At 43.6% G+C, this 24,703-nt stretch overlaps 1 protein-coding gene across 1 annotated transcript; it reads left to right on the top strand.

Annotated features, from left to right (window-relative positions):
* Window positions 1-2,977: 2,977 nt before the first annotated feature.
* Window positions 2,978-19,555, top strand: PKD2L1 (polycystin 2 like 1, transient receptor potential cation channel). The gene is made up of 15 exons (XM_042818904.1): window positions 2,978-3,272; window positions 5,434-5,547; window positions 6,845-6,972; window positions 8,091-8,347; window positions 9,186-9,410; window positions 9,744-9,972; window positions 10,305-10,475; window positions 11,141-11,322; window positions 13,243-13,363; window positions 13,743-13,841; window positions 14,630-14,751; window positions 15,076-15,193; window positions 15,461-15,597; window positions 16,323-16,470; window positions 16,901-19,555. The coding sequence occupies exons 1-15, from the start codon at window positions 2,978-2,980 to the stop codon at window positions 17,108-17,110; spliced, it is 2,556 nt and encodes an 851-aa protein (XP_042674838.1). The 3' UTR covers window positions 17,111-19,555.
* Window positions 19,556-24,703: the final 5,148 nt, after the last annotated feature.

Raw genomic sequence — 24,703 nt, 5'->3', positions numbered from 1 at the left:
GGGAAGGTGAGTGCTGGTGGGATTGACCTGATGTGAGCCTGTCTGGGAAGTCAGTAGAAGAGGTGGCCTGCAGTCACTTGGAGTGCCACCTCAGCCCATAGCCTGGGACAGAGGGCCCAGCTGGGCACGAGGCAGCAGCCCAAATGCCACGTTACCAAGCTGATGTTATGTTTTAGCCCTGCTCGCCCGTACGGTCTCAAGCGTGGGGCGCCTGTGGGTTGGGGCTGGGGCCATGGGGCTCTCTTGTGATGGAGTGCGGCTGCCCCCCTCTGGCTGCTTTTTCCCCCGCTAAATTCTCATCACAACATACTTCTCAGGATATAGCGAAAATGAAACCAAGCGTACCATCTTGTTCCTTTTGAGTGTGTTTTACTGTGATTAACTCCTTCCCCGTGCACTGTATGTAACAAGGCGTCTAAGTTCAGAATGTTCCTGTCCACTTTGCCTAATGACAGCAATCAAATAAGATTCCTCTTATTGATCAAAACTGTCCCAGTAGGGGACAACACTGAGAAAGAGGCCTCTTGGTCCCCGGTGTTGCACAAAAGCAGGACTTCATTTCAGCCTTCATCCTCCAGCTTCACTCCCCAAAGCAGGTGTGAAGGTCTTGCAGCTATAGAGATACAACACTGTGCTGGTATTTAAATACTAGAAAACATTTTTATTTGAATAACTTGTTTACTATCTTTGACATCCACTACATAGTTGTTTTGTGTTGTATTTTGTTATTTGTTGTATTGTTTCCTTTTTGGAAAGGGCATGTCATAAAACTAAGGAGCCATGTAATTGTGTTATTGTACATATTTCCTACTCTAAGGATTCTATGTTTCGTCCTCTTTTCTCTGCCTTTCATTCAAACTGTTTGTAAAGCATTTTAATTTTGATGCTGTACAGGAAATCAGATATTCCTTTCTGAATCCCTTCTACCTGAGTTCACTCTCATGTATTTGCCACAGGATGTGATCTTCGCACTACAAATAAATGACAGAATTAGCTCTGGCTTATACTTCTTTATAAAGCAGTTAACATATCAATCATGACAGAAAATAATTTTAAGTGAGAATTCAAAGGAAACTACAGCCAGTAGTTAGTAGTTTAGTGCTTTCAGAAATTAATGTTAAACTGTAAAGCACTGTTGCTGCCCCCTGACAAGTTTTCAGCCTCCCCTCAAAGTAGGAGAATTGGCTCTTAGAAACAAGCCAGCGAACATGTTTAATGCAGCAAGCCCATGGATTGCAGGAATTGGCTAGCTTAGCCAAATTCTGTCATCTCTAGCAAGAAAAGCTGCTATGGGGCCTGGTGGGACAGATGGAGCATGGTGGCTTTATGTCAGACATCAGAAAGTAATGGCCCATCATTGTTTCATACTATGCAAATAAATCAAAACATTTTCAAGTTCTCTTGAAGAAATGTTCTTCTTGCAGAAGGGTAAGAGGGAGGCGATTTCCTCTGCAGTAAGTGCAGTGATTCCATATTGATGTCTTTGGTTGCCTGTAGCTAATTGTGATCTATTCTGCTGACAGCCTACCTGCTTGGAGAACCTCTATGTGCAGTGAATGAGTGCTCAGTTCAGGAAGCAGTTTAACCTGCATTGTTTCACAAGGAATTTATTGACAGGAGAAGTTCTGGGGCTGTGATTTTTGTCTTACCCTATTGTGCTGAATCTACTGTGATGATGGTTTCTGGGTTTAGAAATAAACCTGCCTGTGTATTTCTAGAGTGTTTCTTCTAGGCCCGCTGAAAAATTGACTTCATCGCAGAAAAGGATTGGAGAAGAGAAATTATGTTTGGCTTTCACAAGAATGGGTGGTTGGTGAATAAATGAATACATATGAGATAAGGACAGAAAGGTGCTATTAGAAAAATGCTGGATGCTATCTTCTATTAGGTGAGAAAAGGGGATGTCCTCATCCAGCTGGCCTGGCAGTGTCACCTGTATAAACATGACAGTCCAGGGAAAATATACCTGCTTGTACCTTTGAGCCCTGTGGTCCTACAGCTGCAAACCTGGGTAGTCAGGAAAAGTACCTCCCCATGGAGAACTGCTTGCAAAAGTCTTGAGGAGGGACCAGGGTCAGACTACATGTTCCTTTGCCATCTTACTGCAGCACCTGTGAGATGTGGGACTACTTCTTGCTGCTACCTGGTGGGTGAACATCATCACCCCCTTGCTCTTGTGATTTGCAGTTTTGCCTGACAGTCCTGGTTTGCAGCAGAGCAAGCAGGCACTGCAGGGTTTTGTGGGAGTTCTGTAAAAGTTGAAGAGCTCAGCACCTGGCTTCCAAAGCAAGCACTAGAACTTTACTCTCACTTTCTGCTCCTGCCTTTAATAATGAGTTGCAAGGAGAAAGCTGGGGAAGCTGTGACCGGGATTGCTTTGGTGCCAAACCAAGCTTCTCGCTGAGAGCAGCGGTTCCAGAGCTGCTACCCCTCCGAGCCAGGGCTGCCGGCGCCACCTGGTGACAATCTCAGCCCAGTCCCGCACAGCTTTCTATCCTTCGACCCTTCCCGAGAAGTTCAGACCTTCCTCCGTCGCAGACGGTCTGTCCGACTGTGCCCACCGTGTGCCCGCTCCGGTGGCGTTCGCTCGGGTACCCGCTGTGCTTCCCGGTCAGAGCCCATCTATGCTGCAGGTGGCCCGAGGGGTCCGATTGAATCCCAGCCACCCCCTTCTCCCTGCAGCTCTGGCACTGTCTCCTGGCAGCCTCCTGTTGCCACAGCCCCACCGGGGTCTGCCATCTCGGTTAGGAGCAGGGCCGTGTCACTGTAGGGCTGACGGTGGTTTCTATGGTGGTTGGTGCCACCCTCCCGTACGTGTCACCAGCTGAGCTGGTATAAAACAGAGTGTGTGCGCTCTCTGTGGGATGCTGGTCATGCACCCTCTCCCGAGGCAGACGTGCTGTTTGGCACTGACTGATTCCCTCTCTGCTAGCTCACAGCTCCAGCTGATAAGCACTTCTGCTGCCAGTAAATAGCTATGAGTTCTTCTCACCTGAGCAACAGAGTTGAGAGCCGCTTTCAGTCTCCAGAGGAGCATGAACTGGAGGCTGTGGGGAAGAAAGCCTGGGATAATCCTGTCTACAATGGCTCGCCCTCTACCTCCTTGAAGATTCGAGCCATCTACAATCCCAAATCAATTCTGGAGAATCCCTATGAGAGTTTTGAAGAGGCGAGGGATCCGGTGCCATACCAGGAGGAACAGAACAAAACTATGGCGGGGAAGACAAGTTCTTTCCTCAAGTGCTGCTTCTACATCTTCAGAGGCATCCGAGGTAAAGCTCTGATATCTCAGTAGTTTGGATTTACTAGCCCTTGGGAAAAGCAATGATACTTGGGTGGGAAGTGTGGGGTTGCAGAAGGTAGGAGCTGCATAATACCTGTATAGAGCAGGAATGTGCTCAGTATAGACTGGTTTTACTCCAGGCATCATCTTTAGCTGACCTGGAAGGAGCATCCACATTGCCTGAACGACAGTTGTCCTTACACTTACAGTTCAGCATTGTTAATTGACAAAGAAGCCAGAGCAGAGGTGTACAGAGATCTCTGGTTTACCAAGGAGCAATGCAGGCTGGGGTTGGTAGGTTAAGAAAAAGAAAAAATAAATCCATACTTTATCAGCAAAATTCAGTTTTTGAAATTGGAGAGTGCAAATGAAAATAGAGATCAGGACAGTACAGCATTCCCTTCTTTTATGGTAGTTGCAGCAGTGTTTCCCACCAGCAAGGTTAGTAAACAGTAGGGTTGTAGGATAGACCAGAGCTGGGCAGGTGAGGTCCAAAGGTTGGGACAGGCAGCAGAAATGGCTCAACTGATCTCATAGGGATATCTCTGTTCTCAACGTGTGGACACTAGGGGTTCCCTGCCTCATGTTGGGGGTTGGGGGGGAGAAAAAAAAAAACAACCCTGAAATATTGTGGTATAGTCATATCTAAAGATGAAGGGGGTAATTTAAGTGACCTGAACAGATTGTCCTTATCAACAAGCCCCTCACACTCAAAGTTCTTGCCCTTTAAATTCCTTTGGTTGCACTGCTCACGTTTTCTTGTCTTTCATTGTTTATTACACAGAAAAATGAGAATAAGACTGAAATCATCAGGGGTCCAATGACAACAGTGAAATTTAGGCCAGCTACTCAGAGAAGGGTGCTTTCTTTGTACTGTCTCAGTCTTATTGTTGTCGCTTTTGGTAATGTGTCTGCCCTGTTGTTTCCCACAGTTTAGTTTTATTTTTTCTTTCCATTATGGAAGTTCTCATAGACCACATGCTACTCATTTGCAGTAGAATAAATCCACACCTCATGTAGGTGCTCATTTCTACTGCTCGGCTTGGTCTGGCTAGAGCAGTCTGTCCAAGAGTGAGCACGGATGCTGAAAAAGTCAGTATGACATCTGAAAGTACAAAAAAGCTCTCTACTTTGTTGAGATGCCAAAGAGCTATCAACAGGATGGAGGTGAATGTTCACAGGCCACTGCAGCACTTTTGCTTGCGCCAGAGCAAAGAGCCCAACTCCTTCCTTTGCCAGGGACGACTTCAGATGTGCTGCCTTTGATCCTGGCTTGCAGGAAGATGGTTGTTGTGCCCCACTGGGGATGAGTACCAGGGCTGAGCTCTCTAGGAGGTGCTGAAAACACAGAGTCTGTGGATATTATTGACACATATTCCATCACCAGGCTTTCAAGTGGAAGTTCTTCTGCCTTTTAACTGCAAAAAAAGTTTCTGAAATTACGATGTAAAGCCATTATGCAAGAACAAGCAGAGTCATTAAAGGCGTTTGGCGGTTCATCAAAACCAAAATATTGAAGTTTCTTTAAAAGGAAGTGTTCCTGTCTTTTTGATCAATCCTAATGACATTTTATGAGTTCCTTTCACCGTGTGAAGAAATCAGAACATTAACTGGTATAAATTGGCATGTTTTATTGAAGTCAGCGTAGTTCCATTGATGGATATCCTGAAGACAATTTGGCTTTATATTTTATGCTGAAAATATTGAGTTGAGCTATTTGATTGAGTCTTATAGCATACCAAATATCTGTGAGTTTGTGAGCAAGCAAGGGACAGATATTTTGAGCTTGGCAGTTCATCATACTCTAAAAAGAGCTAATAACTGTAAAGTGAACGTCAGATGCAGTTCAGTATAGAAGTCCTTACTAGAAGGTAAGATGTTGGCACATGCATGACTGGGATGAAATTACATAATTCCTAGAGAACTTATGAGAAAGACTGAATTTCTGCAAGAAGTAAGCTGAAAAACAGGCAGGAAAAGATCAGTCCTTGCTGAATTCAGGCAGGAAGCTGGAGGGGTTTAGCACAACAAAATGAAAAACCAAAACAACAACAACAAAAAGGGAAATGTCATTCTTTGGAAATAGAGCTCCTCACGTAGCCTTTGAGAATGGTCATCAAACTCTCCATTTCTTTTCTTACATCCCAAAGGTCTTTGGGGCACTACGCTAACTGAGAATACAGCTGAAAACAGAGAACTTTATGTGAAGACTACTCTACGAGAGCTCCTAGTCTACATTGTGTTCTTGGTGGACATATGTCTGCGTAAGTAACGTATCTCACTGGTGTGCAACACATGGGGGGCTTTGTTATTAGACTTCCTCATCCTGCTGTACAGGTTAAATTTATTGTACGAATACTCACTGCAGCATGTGGGTGTGTTGTTAACCTACAGAATAGCTCTGCACACACAAGTGAAAAAGCTGAAAATTGCTCTAAACTGGTTAAACCTGCCAGGTTTAAGCAGTGTTTCCAAAGCTGTGTTATCAGTTCCAGCTGTTGACGTCACAGAGTCTGGGGAGAATCAGTGCAAAGTTCTTGTTCTACAGAAAACGTTCAAGCGTAAGACAGCAGCTTTAGAAACTTCTTGGGATCAGAGACACAGGGTTTTGAGAGATATTCCTCTCTGAGATTGGTAGGGCTGCTGAAGCGATAGTGCAGATGGCAGCTCATGTTGTTCTTGGGTGGATTTAATGCAGCGCTGTACTGAATGCTAATGGTCTTTGTGGGGTTAGAACAATGTCTGTCTGGTTTTTTGGGAAGCTTCAATCGTTATCGCAAATTAGCAGCTGAGGCATGAAGCAGTGGAAAGGGTTATATTTCATGGGCCCTATGGCAGGAGAGATAAACAGACAGTTCCAATCTGAGGTACTATCACACTGACCCAGGGAGATAGTGCTTCCTAAAGAACTAGGATGTGCACACAGACGTACATGTGGTCGCACAGTGATTCATTTAGAAGCGTTGGATGCTAAACGTCAGCTGCTTTATTTTTGTGATACCCTTTCAGTAGTTGGACATGTTCTTAGTGATCACCATGATGAATGCTCTTCCACAGAGAGGAGTCCTGGAGAGTTGAAACAACATGTTCAGGGACATTTTGAGGTTTTTTAGTATGTGAAAACTTACATAGAGCATTCCACTCAGGAACATGGATAGTTTCTATATACCTTCATAAATTTAGATCAAAACTGAGGTGCATTCAAAGTACATCTCCAGAATGATGTTCTGAGAAAGACTTCTCTCAGAGTTTTTCTCTGAAGGAGAAAAGATAATGTTATCCAGGAGAATAAGTTAGATTATCCAGTGGTCTTCTCTGGCCTTTAAATACCTAAAATCTGTCAGTCTGATGGTTTAAATTCTAGAGCATGCGGCAAATGAAGTTGTAGATCCTTAAGCAAGCAAAAAGTTATGTGACTTGCATTCCCAAGGTCTCATCACTTGCATCTTGCTCAGCTTACTTACATAGAATAAACTGCACAGAAAATGAACGTGTGTGTGTCTCTCTATATATATGGCTCCAAGATTTAGGTGTAAGGGCGGCCCTTTTCTTTTCTCCTAGTGACATATGGTATGACAAGTTCCAGTGCCTATTACTACACAAAAGTGATGTCTGAGTTATTCCTGCAGAGCTCTTCGGACAGCCGTGTCTCCTTCCAGTCCATTGGCAGCATGGCTGACTTCTGGGTGGTGAGTACACTCGTGGCCTGGCATGGTGAGCCAAGGAAATGTCAGCGAGGCTGGGATATTCAGTTCCTTCCGAATGTGCTGCTTAATGCTTTCAGCAAAACATTTTACTGCTTGCTAGCTGTTGGCAATAGTTTGTCACATGCATGCAGAATATCCACAGGCTTAAAATATATTATACTCCTCTTAGCGCTGTGGCCAGAATATTGGCCAGTCTGAGTGTTACTTGTATCGATTAGAGTCCAGAATTTATCAGCTAAACAAGCCAGGACATAACAAAAAGAAACTGCCATACTTGTTGTATAAGCAGTGAGTTCAGACCCAGACAGTCCAAGTGATTTATTCCAGGCTTTCTCATGTTAGAAATGGCTTTGAATCCTACAGTCTAATGTCTTCATGTTTGTCTCCTAGCAATAATCTTATTTCCATTTTTATGAGTAACTGTGGGAACAGCATGCTTAACCTGCCTGTAATTTATGCCTGGGCTTGTCTGACCTGTAGATTTTTTAATGAAGAAGCTGGATTAAAATTTGCACTAACTTTTCTGAAAGAAAATAAAGTTGGAAAAAATGTTTGGAATCCAGTGTGTTTTTATCAAAGAACTGGAGAAGGAATAATATTGGGTCACAGTGAATGTTGTTGAGATATTGCAACCACTTATCTCTGACAGTCAGCCAGAAATTCATTGTCAGCTATCTTTGTCTTTCTCTGATGTATTAAAATAGGACAATGAACTGTGACACTGTTGCTTCCCCCCCAGCATTTCCAGGGAGCTGGTCCGCCCTGTCTTTGTAATTCATACCTTATGCCAAGACAGTTTCTCAAAACTTGTGTTCACCAAAGAGGAAGAGACAAAAAGACTTGCAGAGCCCTTGTCTCTTCATTAGCACAACGTGCAGAAAGCATGTTACAAACCTGTGAGGAGCTAACAAAGCAACCTGCTGCTCAGCATCCCTCTTCTGTCCTGCAATTCCACCCAGCCCTGTATGCGTGCTCCCATCCTTAGCATATATCCGACACAAGTTCTACTACTTCCCACCTCGGGGATAGAGCAGCGTGGGTCAGGTCTTACCATCTCAAGTCCAGGCCGAGAAAATTCCTCTCTTCTCCCTCTCATGCAGTATGCACAAGGTCCTCTTCTGGATAATCTTTACTGGACAAAGTGGTACAACAATGAGTCCCTAGCAGCACACAACACTCAGTCATACATCTATTACGAGAACCTGCTACTGGGTGTCCCACGCATGCGACAGCTGAAGGTGAAGAACAACTCCTGTGTGGTTCATGATGACTTCAAAGAGGAGATCTCAGGCTGCTATGGTGTATACTCAGAAGACAAAGAGGAAAAAGTCTCCTTTGGACTCATCAATGGAACAGCGTAAGTACATCTTCTACTGTTCAGAATTAAAAAGTCTGTGATTTCTATTTTTATTTTTTATTGATTCAAATTATTCACTTCTGTTTAAAGTAAGATCTGCTGAATGCTGGAATTTCCCTTGCAGTTAAAGGTAAAGAATTAGAACAGGCATTTTGTCTGTTTTTAAGGGAATGTACCTCTTTCATCTTGAAAATATTTTTCCAAGATTTTCCTAGCCTTTTTTTTTTTCTTAAGAGATATCCGAATCACTTTCTTAAGATCCAGCCCTTCTAATTTCTAATTGAAATGGAAGGTAGCACATAAAACCTGCCTCACACTTACATAGTGGGTTGGGTGGTCTTTTTTTTTTTTTTTTTTTTTTTTCCTTACTTGTGATTCATGCAGTTCTGTGTGGATTTTCCTCTGTAATGCTGTGGAGCAGCTGCAGTTTAATAACTCCTTACTTGCAGCTTGAGAAGCTGTGAAAGAGAAACTGTTGTTCATAAAATTGTGCAAGTGTGCTCAAAGCAGAGGGCTGTATGCCACATGTTAGAAGGCAATATAGCAGATCCTTGGAGTAACCTCCTCCAAACAAGTAAGGTAGCATAGTCAGTGAACCTGCAGAAATTTCACTCCATAATACGATAAGTTGTGTTCTGTCACTACTGAAAGTCACTAGATCAGTAATCTATTGACAGTGAAGGACTGATGTAGGGTCAGCCCTGGAACAGGAGTTAAGTGCTAACTCTTTGATTAGCTCTATATTTTGAAGAAATGGTTTCATTTCTCCTGGCTGCAAGGTTGTATCCCAGGCTGTGGGTGGTAAGCGATGCCTTTGCTCATAGATAATCTGTTGCAGGTGGAGGTACCATTCTGAGGAAGAGCTGGGTGGCTCATCTCACTGGGGAAGACTAACCAGTTACAGTGGGGGAGGATACTACATAGACCTCAAGTTGACCAGAGAAGAGAGTGCTGAAGCCCTGCAAGTCTTGAAGGAGAAATTATGGTTGGATCGGGGGACACGAGTTGTCTTCATTGATTTCTCGGTGTATAATGCAAATATCAATCTGTTCTGTGTTCTGAGGTAGGCTGAGTCCCACTGGAAATTCTACTGCCTCTTGCTTTTTTCTTGATGCTGTAGTGTCTTAAAATGCAAAAATAACCTTGTCTGCAACTGGTTGTAGGACTGGATGGCATCAGTAGATACTGTGTGGATTAGACTTGGTTTTCCTGACGCTACTAGTCACCCTTCTTGGCCTTTCATTCTTTCCGGTCATGAGTAGTGAAGCATCAGAAAAAAGAATGCATAAACACCCACACAACTCTTCCACACATAGTGTGGCGGGTATCTCATTCTCAAGTTTGATGCCTCCATTTCCCCTTTTGTAATTATCAGTGTTTTCTTTTCCCCTTGAAGGTTAGTGGTGGAGTTTCCGGCCACTGGTGGTGCCATTCCCTCCTGGCAAATCCGGACAGTCAAGCTTATACGATATGTCAGCGCATGGGATTTCTTCATTGTTGCCTGTGAAATTATTTTCTGTGTCTTCATCTTCTACTATGTGGTGGAGGAGATTTTGGAGCTGCGTATCCACAGGCTTCAGTACTTTACCAGCATATGGAACATCTTGGATGTGGTTGTCATTCTGGTGAGGATGCTTGCACGCTTTTTTTTTTTTTTCTTTGGCTGAAGGGCTGAAAAACAGAACTAATGAAAGAAAGGAGAAACTCATCTAGATAAGAACTGGCACATATATCCTCTTATAGAAAAATGGACCAGCAAAATAGACGTGTGTTCATCTGTCAGGTATTAGAAGAAAATTCTTAATCATGCTTTTGAGGTTGTGAAGTAAGGGAGTAAGGTAATCCAGTGCATTACAGTCTTGTTTACATCCTCACCAGTAGACTTATGAACTGTGATACTAAGGAATTCTGTGGCATGTTAACTTCTCTAGTCACTGCAGATCCTTCATTTTTACAGCTCTCCATTGTTGCTATTGGATTTCACATCTTTCGTACCATAGAGGTGAACAGACTGTTGGGGGAGCTGCTGAAACATCCTGAAACCTACGCGGACTTTGAGTTCCTTGCATTCTGGCAGACTCAGTACAATAATATGAATGCAGTCAACTTATTCTTCGCCTGGATCAAGGTATTGTAAGGAAAGTGCCAAGGCTTCAGACTCTACCTCTTCCTCTAGATAGCTTGGGATTAATTCTTCCATCTGAGTGAATGAGGCTAACAGTTATAAAACAGGGAATTATTTCTCTAAGTGACATAAGCTCAATTTCATAGTTACTCCAGACGGCTTTTCACCTTACTTTCTGAATCCAGTTATGGGGAGATAAACAGGGAAATGAGCTTGGAAGTTGTGTAAAAGACTTTTTCTTTTTCTTTTTTCTTTTTTTTTTTTTTTAATTAAATGCTGAATACAGTACAATTTTGTCCATCATGTACTGTTTTCACTATCACTACCCAACAACTGGAGGTGACTTGTCTGTTGATAGGCATCCTGCATGTCAACGAAAGCATGTTGGTGTGATGGAAGGCTGTGCTGTACTTAGGGATCCTCACTATCGTCAAGATGTGTATCCTCTTTATATTTTCATTTGCGGGAGGAAATTCTTATGTTCATCACCTCATAGGAAAGTGGTAGCATGTCTGGGGCAAACTGAAGTGGCCTGAACTCTAGGCCACTATTCCCTCAGCCTGGCTATCTCCTTGGTGCTTTAGTAAGCATATGCGTGAAGGAGAGAGACTGACTTTGCTGATGGTTTGACCTAACTTTGTCCCTATTTTTTTTTTCCTTTCTTGCAGATATTCAAGTATATTAGCTTTAACAAAACAATGACTCAGCTGTCCTCCACGTTGGCACGTTGTGCCAAGGACATCCTGGGCTTTGCCATTATGTTCTTTATTGTCTTCTTTGCTTATGCCCAGTTGGGTTACCTTCTTTTTGGGACACAAGTGGAAAACTTCAGTACCTTTGTTAAATGCATGTAAGTGTATTGGCCATAATTAAGTTTTCGTTGTTGCCAGCTGTTGTCTAAAGAATTTTAACTGCTTTCCAACCTGTTCCCAACTGCGAATTTGATTGTCATTCGGATACCTGTTATCTCTCATGTACTAAAGCCGCAATGGCTAAAAAGCGGATCATAGTCCCACATTCGTAATGTCATCGTGGACAAAGGAACACAGTGAGAAAATTGAAGGTAATAGATTTGATTGTCTAGTGATTATCAGCAGGGATGTGAGTAGCTGATGCTTTGAGACTCTTCACAGCCTTTTGATTCAATAGAAATCCCAGCCTGACAGTTTAGTGAGCAGTTTTGTTTGTCAGTAATATAGACATCTTTTGATGTGGCATTGCTAGGTACAGCAACAGCACTTGGCATGCAGCGTAACTTACAACAATTCTGCAGAAAAGCGTCATAGCTCAGCTGATAGTGAACAGTGTAGTTACTGCTCTCCTCACCAATCTGTCGTCTTCCGATCTCCTGTGGGGCCACTGAGGTAACAGAATGATGCTGTCTGCTGCTGAGACATTAACAGATTTCTGGTTTTATACAACAGCAGGTAGCTTTATGTCTACTTATGTTCAACTTCTCTATTTTGGTGGTAGGAACTAAATTCCTCAAAATAGGTGTTGTGAGGTAAGCCCAGTGTTATTTCTCTAATAAAGAAGAGGTCCAGATAGAAGCTCTGGTGCTTTGAAATGTTGTGGCTTCCAAATAGAGCCACTGATCACATAATTTCAGTGTCTGCACAACAGCTGCTTGAAAACTTTCTCAGTTTTCCTCAGGTGGTGTATTTTAATGTAAAGGAAGATTCGGTAAAAATATTATTGCTTGCTTCAGGACTTCAGAAGGAAAGATTGGAAGTAATGCATTAGTCAGTATGATAGCTTTAAGCACTGAAACAGGAAAAAGTCAGAAACTACTTCTATTTATTAATTTGTTTTATATAAAATATGATGTTAGAAATATTCCATAGATTAAATAAGATAGAGTATATTTGGTAACTGCCTTTAAAATACATAATGTTTTATGTAGTTTATATCTGATTTTAATATTAGGGCTTATCTGCTTCAAAATAACAGGTCTTTCTGAAGGTTGATAGTCCTAATATGTTTATTTTAACACATTCAGCATGATGTTTCGTAAGTCGAATAGTAGTCTAAAGAAGACAAACTAGACATTTTTCAAAGCAAAAGAAATAAAAAGATATTTATTACCAGAGGGAAACGTTTCAACATTACTGAATGGGAACAAATTAAATCAAAGAAGTGGAAGCAATACTGTATTCCTCTCTCTTAGACCTGAAGGACATTCCCAACTCTCTCAAATAAACCAAAAGAATCCAAAATGGAGCTTTGGACTCCTCAGACAGGCTGCAAGATCTCAAGATTCTTTTCCTTGCACACCACTTGTGTGTCTTCTTTCTGCATGCCTCCCTGCATGCCCCCCTATTTTTTCCTCCTAATTGCAGTATGTCTGTCTGCATGTGTCTATTTATCAGGGCTGTTTCAGCAGTCAGTTTCCAGAGAAGCTTCACAGGTTGTGTCAGGACATCTTAGATGGGGGATGAACAGCAAGTAGATGAGCACCTGCAGAAGAGACTGTCAATGAAGCAGGTTAAGAATGCTGGTCTTGGACAATCCTTCAGCTCACGTGCTCTCTAGGGCAATATGTGGGAGTTACGTGGTATAGCAGTCGTTTTCTGCCTATGCTTGTAGACCTCTGGCATCCAGGTTCTGCTTTTAGGGAGACTGTAAGAAATGGTCCCTCTCTCAGGGTCTTGGACCCTGCTTTGGACCATCTTGGCTGCAGGCAAGTTTAGAGTTCTTCTCAGGACTGTCTTTAGGAAGTAAGGTAAACATATATGGCTATGTGTGACCTTGTGTTCTTCCTCTCCCCCAGCTTCACGCAATTTCGGATCATTCTTGGTGACTTTGACTACAATTCCATTGACAATGCCAACAGGGTCCTTGGGCCTGTTTATTTCGTCACCTACGTGTTCTTTGTTTTCTTTGTGCTCCTGGTAAGCAAGAAAGGCCTCCTTACCTCTATTTGACAGCAGTGTTTGAGAGACCCCTCAATCCCCCCTCTCTGACTTCCTAGGTAATGGATGCAGAGGGACGTTCATTAAATTAAAACTGTCAAGAGTGTGAATGTAGCTTAAGATATTGTAGGAGAGGCTACTGGAGGTGGTGTCTGAGCTGAGAATAAATGTACCTTTGGCCACTGCTTTAGCTATCAGCTTTCCTCCCCAGTACTTCCCTTTTCCTAAGGTATTGCCCCATGTGAGAACAGCGACTTGTTTAATTGAGCCCTGCACAGCTATGTTGGTATCTTGCTGCCTCACCTGCTGGGGTGGACAAAGTGTCTCAGGCTAAACTCTTTTTTTCCTATTTCTTTAGAACATGTTTCTGGCCATCATCAATGATACCTACTCAGAAGTCAAAGAGGAGCTTTCAAGCCAGAAGGATGAGCTGCAGCTCTCAGACATCTTGAAGCAGGTGATGAATAGCAAAAACTGTGTTACTTTCTAGCCAAATCCTGAAACGTTTTCTTGGAGTTCCTGACCTGTGTTGAACTTACTGTAGGAAAAACTGGTTTCCAGATCCACTGATATGCAGAACAGCAACAGAAGTCATATCCCTTCATGAATAGATCAAGTTCCCAGATTCTTAGGCAATGGGAGGATGAGAAAGCAAGAGTTGAGGGAATCCTATTGCTTAAGTATGCCAGAAAAGTTTCTCAACAACTTTTCTTCCCTAGACTATATATATATGTACACACACACACACACACACACACACACACACAAAGCTCCATCAGTCCTTTATACAGTGCTCTTTGATCAATAGCAAATGAAATGACAGGTTCTATTTTGCTGATCTTAGCATTTTACAGTAGTGTGAATCTGGTGGGTTACATCTGGATTTCCCATGGACAAATTCCAGGAATGGTCCTAAAAGTTCTCTGCTGTCTATGCTGTAGGACCAGTATTCTGCAAAGAATGATATTTGAGAGAATGTCTGAAGCAGTTTATGACTGGGAGCTTGGTTAAAGTGAGGCTTGGGAGGGCAAAAGCAGATGGCAAGTTTTTTCATGGAGGTAGTGTGTTGATGCTGCTTTAAAGTGGTGACTCTGGTTTATAAATGAGACATAGTCTGTAGCATTGTATCTGTGCTGCTTTAAAACTGAGAATCTTGTACTAATCAGCATCTGCTCACCCATATTGCATTGTACACCCTTTCTTATTTTTTCACTGTTCTGAATTCATTTTCACCTTTGTTAACAGAGCTACAACCGGACACTTATGAGGTTGAAGCTGAAAAAGGAACGGATTTCTGATGTGCAGAAAGCATTGCAGAATGGAACAAAAGAACTGGGCTTTGAGGACTTCAAGAACAGCTTGAAGGAGTGAGTGAATCAGCTTGTGGGATGTTTTTTTATCTCTTTCTCTCAGTCACACTTGTAATTTAAACTCTGTAATGTTCAAGGCCTGGAGAGCAATTAAGTCAGATTATGGCAATAAAAGATGAATAAAAAAGAGTAATCACAGTTTCTCACATGTTTAATCTCATGATCTAAATAGAGCTGTGTTGCTGTCTCCCTCAAAAGTGGAATATTTAAGCTCCTCATTGGCAGGAGGCAGCAGTACACTCATTTCAAAAGGGGTGCTCCTGTGCTGTTAGGGCTCGTGTAATCTGGTGCCTTGAGCCTTACCTTTTTGTTCTTCCACAGACTGGGCCATGCGGACCATGAGATCACAGCAGCCTTCTCCAGGTTTGACAAAGATGGCAACCACATCCTTGATGAAGAGGAGCAGCAGCAGATGAAGCATGACCTAGAGGCAAAAAGGGTAAAAAAAACCAAACAAACAAACAAAAAAAACCAAACCAAAAACAGGTGAGGAATGAAGCTCTGCTAATCAGTAGAGATCACTCCAGGATGGCCTCAGGAATCTTTGGATTTGTGACATAAAATAAGCAGGCAGAGTACAACTCCAACTCTGTCTGAACAGCAGCTGAGTACATGACCTACTTGTGAATCTGTGTGTTAGGTTAACAGTGAATCTGATACAGAGTTAATATCCAACTTCTCAACAATTTCTTTATCTGTCTTCCAGGTTGCTCTGAATACAGAGATTGAAAATTTAGGGAAATCCTATGGGGGCAACAACTTGGATGAGAATCTGTCCTATGTGGAAGCAAAGAATAACCATGCCAATAAGGCCAGCTGGGTCTCCGAAGAAGAGTTCCAAGTGTATGTTGGGGCTGGCCGTAGTTTAATCTTTCTATAAACAAGGGTCTGATCCCCGCTGTTTTTCTCCCTGATGTAGCTGTTTGCACTGGTGTTGAGCAGTTGCAATAGGATCTGGTCCTTTTTTCTCTTTCACACACATGAATGAGCAGGTCAGAAAAGAATCAGGTCATTTCTTGTCATGTGTTTTGCCCATTGCTGTAAAAAATCAGACTGAGAAATATTGTTTTCTGCCTCTTGAATAACCTCTGCTGTTGTTGGATGGCCACAGACAGTACGCTGTCATGTTCTGTATTGGGAGTTAGCCTGGAAAACATGGCTAGCAAAAGTTGATACCTTTACAGAAGGCTCTGGGCAATAAATACCCTTGGTTTATAGCCTAACTGTCCGTCATCCTCCAGGTTTGAGAATAACACATGGCTGTTTCTTCCTTAGGAATAGTATGGGATAAATACCTCAGAGAATCAGGAGATCCTGATTCTTCTACTGAATAACACTGAGCAATTCACATAGGGCTATATTAAAAGAGAGACAGATGCAATATTAATATTGGGATTACATTGTGACTCGACTATGGAGGGAATTCTGTGTTCATTGACTATGAATCAACATCTCTGATGTGGAGCGTTCATTCCTGTTTGAGATCTAGCCTGTTGTCCTTGAGATAACTCTTGCAAATCCTAGTGGTCACAACAAGAAAAATGTTGCAAATGCCCTGTCTTCCCCAGACTCCTGCAACGTGTGCTGCATCTGGAACAGTCCATACACAGCATTGGCTCCAAGATTGATGCAGTGGTAAGCAAGCTAGAAGTGCTGGAGAGAAACAAGCTGAAAACGAAGGATTTGATGGGCAAGCCACTGGATAACAGTAGGGAGGTTGGTAGCCCTCCACTATACATTTGAACTAGCTTCAGGGTTGGTGATTAACCCTGCTGCATGAGTGGATGTATTAGCACCTTTTCTTTTCAAATCCCCATTGATGCAAGATAAAGTTGGCAGGGTTGTCATTTTGCATGGTCTAATCATTTCTGTTCAAGAGCAGTGGCACAGGATTCCTGTCAACATTCTTATAAAGGGCAGAAAGGGATGGTGCTCTTTTCATCTGTTCATTGCTTGAATCAATATTCATCAAAGCATTACAACAGTGTATTGGACCTTCAAAAGGTTGATGGCCTTGTACTCGTTTCTAGAAGAATGTGGAAAATATTATTTAAGCATCATGGGCACCTTGTCTCTCCGCTAAAGTGTTGCTTGACTTCCTGTTGTGTTTCTAACAATGCAGGTCACTCTTTATTCTGGTTAACAGGAGGAAGAACCCAGTCAGGAAGAACTGCTCTCCCAGAGCCCAGACCAGCTGAGGAAAGAAGCAGCAGAAGACTGGGGAGTGGAATATGTACAGGGAAATAACCCAAGTTGCATATCTTCTCAGAATGGGATCTGTCCAGTCTTGTTCAGGTCAAGTGTACCAGGGTCTCAGGCCCCCAAGAACATCCAGTCACAGTCTGAGTGCTTCTAGCAAACAGCCCAGTGTTCCCAGTCTGGCTCCTACAGTACTGTATCACTGTCAGTTGTTTTTCCCACTGTTAGAATAGTCAGAACAGCTGAACGCAGGCACCACTGTTGCCAGAGACTGGTGATGTGAAAAACTGGGGCTGCTCTTTTCCAGCGTAGTGATGTGTGATATCACAGACCTAGAACTTCTGGCCCCTGTGCCTCTGGACTAGTTAGAAATATGGAACCAGGTATTGCATTAGGTTTCTGTCTCTGAACAGGACAACTTAAAGTGCTTTTACCTATATTTTCCCAAGATATAAAGGCATCAGAGCTCTGGAAGTACTTGGATCCAGAATGGGAAATTGCAAGTTGTTCCCCACAAACATGCACATCCCCACATGCCTGCATTGTCAATTGTGGGGAAAAGTTGAGGTAATCAGATTAACAAAACAGAATATAATCATTAGTGTGAGACAGAAAGGAGAAAGTAGTTGTGTCTACATGGTTACCACTAACTTTGTTCTGTTGTAATTTGCATCCAGAACATTTTGGTAACCCTCTTTGGTTACTAAAGATTCAGATGTTGGAAAAAATAGGACATAAACACCTCAGTCAAGATAATTAATGAGAGTTTACTCCCGGTGTACTAGGAGGAGATCTGAAATTGAAGCAGCTGTTACTGATATTCTGAGGTCTGAATGTCAGGGAACAGACTTCAGAGTTTCTAACACTGGATCAGCCCTGCTCTGGCCAGGCTCTAGAGCTGTCACAGCTACACAGAGACAGTGGTAGTGTTGACAAACTGAAGAAGAGGGTCATTCCATTGCAAGATCCCAGCAGGAGCTGTGAGACCCTGTCACACAACCCACAGGGAGCTTAGACTTCAGCTAGGATCTGCAGGTTCTTGCATTGTGGTTTCCCATCAGCTGCTTCTGCTACTGGGGACAAGACTTCTCTGTGAGATACTGCCATGGTTCTTGACTCGAAGTTTTACTTAATTCAGGATTGAGAATAAGCTCTTTGCCTTCAGCTTTTCCAGCTGAACTCAGAACAATGATGTTGCTTATTTCCCCTCTACTCACAGCATTGAAAACATTATCTTATGCAGGAGAAAATAGCTTATGTCAGGGACCTGAGAACTTAAATTAAAATTTTCATAAACAGGAAATCCATATGCTAAATTATAATCCAGAAAAGAAACTATCTGCTAGCAGACTTGAATTGCACATACAGCCCATTACCAGTGTAGAACTGAAGCATGTTATGGACTGTAGGTAAAAATGTTTAATGTTCTGCATGTCAAGAAGTACATAAGTTCTTCTGTTAAATCATTTGGAAAGACCCTGTTTGAGATCCTGGCTCAATAGCAGACCATTGTTACTGAGGCTTAGCTGCAAAAACAAAATTACAAGCTTCTCTTTTGAAATCTGTGGAGGGGAGAGATGGTGGAAAATGTGTTGCTGGCTGAGGCTCAGCTCCTCACAACTGCTGTGGGGTAAACAGGATCCTGAAACAAGGTGCTGCCCAGAGCAGGAAGGTGAGGCCTTGCTTTACAAAGCCTTAGATCTCACAAAGGAGAGAGCACTGCTTCATTCTGTCCAGTGGAAAAGGTGGCACAAGCCCTCGTTGTTGGCACTGTTCCAGTTCCCATCTTGTACCTTCCCTGCTGTGGCAGGGATGCTTCAGGCATTACAGAGCAGCACGTGGTCCTGCTGTCGCTGCACACCAGGAGCTAGCCTCTGTCTAGCCATCCTTCCTGCACAGAGACACCCTGCGTCAGGGAAGGCAGGAGAGGCAAAAGGACAGTGGTGCAGCAGCTGGGCTCAGAACCACACAATGATAATCACAGGCAGGTCACAGGTAACACAGGCTGCTATTTGGGGCAGTAGGCTACTGGAAGAGCAGAATGGTCACATTGCATGGCTGAGTTTGTTCACACATAACTCTGGGAAGCCTTCTTTCCCCTGTAAAGAGTAAGCATAGAGTCTCCACACTCTGAGTAGAGCTTTTGCCCAGCTCTAGCTGGGATCAGATAAGAAACACAGGCTGCAGTGGTCTCCTGGGTTTCAGCTAGAGCTCCTTCCCCTCTCACCTGGTGTTTTCTCAGAAAGACCACCCCCTATGCTACATGCTGTGATTTCAGTTGTGTCAGTATCACTAAGTGTGAAACAACTTCTGTCACCAGTGATGCCTGTGCCTGCATTGTCTTCTCTCTTGCTTGTACCTCTGCATGCAACCGTCTTGTCTGTGCCATGACGTGCTGTCATGTAAACAATGTGGCCTAGAGTTAGCAAGGCAGTTACTTGTCTCCAACAATTGCTTGTGTATAATGCTCAATTGTGTGTTCAAGCTGGTTGAGAAACAGCATAAATATACTGAACGGTAAGTTTATGCAAGTGCTATTTTCAGATGGGTGTTGTAAGGCCTCCTGGCAGCAACTGGTGTTATTTAGATAATTCGTATCTCATGAGGGAAGTAAAGTGCTTTTTCCTCGACAGTGGTAGCAGAGCTGTATTTTGTTCCAATTTGGACACTGGCTGAAGTCTGACAGGAAGCCCCTGCCTTAAAGAAAATTGCTGTGTGCTGGGGTGGTTAAAGAGCTCACTGAGGCAGCTGGGAGAGAAAGCAGTGTCACAGCTGTACTACCAAAGCACTTGTGTGGGGAGACTCAGCTTTGGACTGGGAGGGCCAGGGCACAGATGTCTGAAACTGGGCGTGGGTCACCTGCAAGAGGCAGCCCCATCCAGCATGGGTTGTGAGCATGAAAATCTCCTGAAATATCTTCTCAGTGTATCCCTCAAGATGCATTTGTCTCACCAGTGAACAGGTCTGATGGGCACATTGAAATCCCCCAAACCTGACAAATGCAGCCAAACTCTGGGAGACACTTTATGACAGATGTTCAGTGTTCCAGCAGATGTCAGCTAGCACCACTACTAGCCCCTCACACCTGAGAATTGTCCTTCGCTGCTCTCACAGGAGGTGGGTAGCAAGCACCTGTTTATTTTAGAGAGGACAAACTCAGAAAAAATACTTCTTCTATGACAAAAAGAAGCAAAACATAAAGTTTCCAACATTTCATAATGCTAGATATTCTCACACACATATTTGTCACAAACTCTGCCCTTCTCAGGCTGGTTATTCTTGTTTATCCTCTCTACAACTTTTATATAGGATTAGCACAGGCTTTGCTCCTTTTTGTAACAAGGATTTTTTACAAAATAAGTTTTTTACAAATGAAAAGATTCTCAATAAGAGCTAGTGTCAGCCTCAGTGCTGATTTCTTGACCTTCTGCCTCTTCTGCAAGCAGTTGGTAGTGGGAGTTGATAAACCAATACAGTTTATTAGAAACTAGGGAAAAGGGAAGTGAGAGACTGTCACTGTGTGATAAGCCAGCTGATAACATACCTAGATAAACTCCTGCACGTGCAAAAGCAAGAAGCCCTGTACTGGGAGAATGTTCCACAGAGGAGGAATTCCAGTGTATTCAAAGGCCCAATCTCCCCAGGTTTGGACACAAAGGGGTGTGTTAAAAGAAACGTGGCAGATTTTTCAGAGGACTTTTGCAGGACGCATTGCCTGAGGAACTGACCAGGAAATGGCAGGTGCAGCCACCAGCTACCAGTATGTACGCAGAGTGCAGCAGCAGGCAGCTGGAGGGTGGTGAGTTCAGGCCGCACCCTGCTTTGCAAGAAGCAATGCCAATGTCACATTGATAACACAATGTGGTGTCTGGTGACAAGCCTCTGACCTCAGCTCATGCTTCAGAGCCCAGCTTCATGAGGACATGCTGCAGCAAGTCACCAGGAGAGCCTGAGTGCCTGGCATCATGACAGGGCCCTACAGTGCAGGGCATCACAGTGCAGGGCATCCCCTAGAAGCTCTGCCTGGCACTGCATCTTGACTGTCATTCCCCAAGGACAGCAGTCCTACTCAGCTGGCATGCTCACTTCTGCATGTCAAAGAGACCCAGCAGCCTGAGAAACAGCTTAGCAGAGCAACCAGCAAGGCTAAGGAGCCTGAGGTCAACTGGACTGTGTCTGGATGAGCTGTTAAATTCAGCCCTGAGGAAACATGCTGAGAAACTATCCCAAATGATCATTTCTGCTGGCTGTCGTTATTTTCAGGCTCCCCTGTTGTGAACAGGCACCAGAAATAGCAGCATGTCTTTCAGAGACAAAGAAACTACACGTGTGTGAACACATATTGCTCTAATGCGTCAAGCCAATTCAGCTGTTCAGACATGTCTAGAGTTCCTCAAACAAAGCAATATCTGGAATTGTGCACAAAGGTTTTTGGAGACAAAAGGGCAGAGCTTTTCCTTAGATTCCTATGGAATAGACAATGATTACTTAAATGGGAGTTGGCATTCTTTCTGAATCCTTGCAGGAATACAAAGGTTTTATCAAAAAGCCACAAAAGGAGTTGTCCCATACAGGCCCAGAAAAGGCCATTCCACCAGCCTGTGTTCTCCCTCATAGCAGAATGGAGTCAAAGGCAGCAACCAGCTGAAATCGCAGAGCACCAGGGTCTCAACTGCTCACTACATCACATTGACGTGTGTGACGGGGGGGTTTGCCTTTAGAAGAGGTAAACAGTGCTTATGGCTTCCAACCTACCTCTAGACTTCCCACGAGCATTAAAGGTGGAGAGGAAGTACATAGCACAACACTGAAAAAGCAGCCTTAACCACCTCCTCTATCTGCTGCACATGCTTTGTTAAAGGCATTTCCAGCTCTGATTTGCCAGCCTTGTTATGTTTGTCCAGACTGATTAGCATTTGGGCACCAAGACCTGTACTCAAGTGGTGTGGCCAGGGCTCCTTACTGATGACAAGTTGAATCATCATGTTGCCTGACTTCACAGATAAGTGACCAAAGGGTTGTTTTCGCATGTGTTTTTTCATAACCTTTTGAGAGATGACAGTATTCAGTTTCTCATCCCATTCCTCCTAATGTTTGCTGACTATACTAAGCTGGGAGGAGCTGCTGACTTTGCCAAGACTGAAGAAGCCTTGCAGAGACACCTAAAAAATTAGAGAGTTGGGCAGTCACCAACTGCATGAAGTTTAACAAGAGCACATGCTGGGTTCTGCACCTGGAAAGGGGCAACCCTGGCTATACATACATGGAGGATGAGACACTGAAGAGCAGCCCCACGGAAAGGGATGTGGAGGTTCTGATCGACAGCAAGTTGAACATGAACCAGCAGTGTGCCCTGGCAGTCAGAAGGGCCACCCAGGCCCTGGGGTGCACCAGGCCCAGCATGCCAGAAGGCGAGGAAAGGAGTTATTCTGCCCTGCTCTGTGCTGAGTGGTCTCACCTCCAGCATTGGTTACAGGTCAGGATGCCACAACACGAGAATGACATAAAACTATCAGAGAGCCCAAATGAAGATGGAGAAGATTCTGGAGGGCAAAGTAGGTGGGGATTGGCTGAAGTCCCTTGGTCTGTTCAGCTCAGAGAAGAGGAGGCTGGGGGGAGCCTTCATGGTGGCTGCAGCTCCCCATGAAGGAGGCAGAAGGGACCATGTTGTTGTTGACAGCAACAGGGCCTGAGGGAACAGCATGGAGCTGGGTCAGGGGAGGGCCAGGTGGGTGTTAGGAAAAAGTTCTTCACTGAGGGAATGCTTGGGCACTGGAACAGGTCCTGGGTTACTGAGCTTGCTGAAGTTCAAGCAGCATCTGGACACTGCTCTCAGTCATGTGCTCTGATTTTTGTGTGGTCCACTGTGGAGCCAGGAGTAGGACTCAATGATCCATATGGGTCCCTTCCAACTCTATTCCATGATTCTATGTGAGTCACTAAAATTTACGGATCGTTAGTTATCTCCCAGTGTGAATGCCTGGATAAGACCTTATGTGTATGGACGTCCTTGATGAGTTGTTAAATTCAGCGCCATAGACACCTATGACTCCTTGTGTTCCACACTGAAACTCTCATTTACTCTCTATTCAGACCAATCTTAGATTTCCTATTACTATTATTTACTTCCCCTGCCTCTCTCAAATTGCCATCTCCTGCCTTAGGGCACACAGCTGTCAGTGGTAGCTCTGGGCTCCCTCTGTCCCTTTTTCATTCATGAGTCAACACCCTTACATAGCAATTTCCCAAGTAGGAGAGAAAATCAGGTCTGGAGATGAGAATGGCACTATCAAAAACACCATGAGATGTTCTGGCATAGACAAATACCAGGCAGTGTCTCTACTGAACGAAGTAAGTATTGACATTAATATGGGATGTAGTAGGACATGACAGTCAGACCAGCTGTACTCTTTTGAGTTTTTGCTCTCTGCCTTTTCTGCCATCTAATATGGTGCGACGTCCTGTGTTGGAAGGATGTGATGCAGTAGCTCTGTGTCATACAGCATGCTTGGACATGTAGGAAAATGCAAAAGAAGGCAGAAACTGCCAGAGCTAATTTCTTCTCTCTCCTGCTTCAGCATGCAGGCTGTTTACTGTCACGTTGTTATCATATCCTGCTGTTTTGTAAGTTCCTCTGGGGACACTGTGCTTATAGGCGTACAGCACCAATAAATCTGTTCATTGCAGCCACAGCAAATGCTAGTGTCTCAGATCCTGTGTATTTTTAAATATTAAGCAGTTTCTTTGGAATGGGTAGTGGGGCAGCCTGCACTTTGCTCCTGAGGATGGAGTTGAAATGTCTATGTAATGTTGTGTCAACATTAATGCCTAGGGACAAATCTGACCTCTGGAAATCTGAAGTTGGACAGATAAAACACACTGTAATTCTGTTAACCTCCTGTGGGCTCTGAAGCACTCAAATGGGAAGCAGAACTGCTGAGAGGCCATGCCTGACCTGCAGGTGGCAATGGGAACTGAACTTGAGGGAGTCCTGCCCCAGGACTTATGCTGAATTTGGGAGAAGTGTGCATCTCTGCTTAGTGCCACTTTCCCTCCTGGTTGCAGGTGGCAGTCCCTAGCCTTGTCCTAAAAGTGTAAGAGCATGGGGCAGTCATAACTGGCATCTCTCCATATTTGTATCCTTAGAGAAGACACGGGGCTTCCATTCTCAGCAGACTCCTAAAGCTTACCAACCTAATACTGCTATACAGCTTATCTAAGAGGTATCCCTGGTCTAGGTTGCTATTTCTACCCTTCTCATGAGGCTTTACCATTTTTGCTCTCTCTACCTGTCTTATGTCCCTCTCATCATTTTTCTAGAGTGGAAGGGAAAAAAGTGCCTCTCTACATTTGCACTGTACATCTTATGCTTGCCCTTTGTTCTCTGTAGCCTTGCTAACAGCAGTGAGTTGGAGCTGTAAATATCTGAGCAAGCCTATGATGTTAACTTTTTAACTTCTGAAGGAGTGGAATGGTTATTTAGATCCCCTAGATCTTGCAGACTTCAGATATTTTATCTCTATCTGCTTTACACAGATAACACACACAGTTCTAGTAATCCTATTGTTTAGCCAATCTTTCTGTCAGCCATCATACATGAATGCAGCACACTAGTTAAGTATTAATTTCCTTTCCTCCTAGATTTGCTTGAATCTTCTCTTATCTTTAACCAGCCATGGATTTAGTGCTACTATGCATTCAGATAATGGACTAAATGATTAACAAAACTTGACAAAGTCAGATTTCTTCT

Source organism: Centrocercus urophasianus, unplaced genomic scaffold, assembly GCF_019232065.1.
Source record: "Centrocercus urophasianus isolate 14NV4802_14NV808 unplaced genomic scaffold, USGS_Curo_1.0 seq_17, whole genome shotgun sequence".
Lineage (NCBI taxonomy): Eukaryota > Metazoa > Chordata > Aves > Galliformes > Phasianidae > Centrocercus > Centrocercus urophasianus.
The sequence above is the reverse complement of the archived record's forward strand: the minus strand, read 5'-3'. Positions and strand labels throughout refer to the sequence as shown.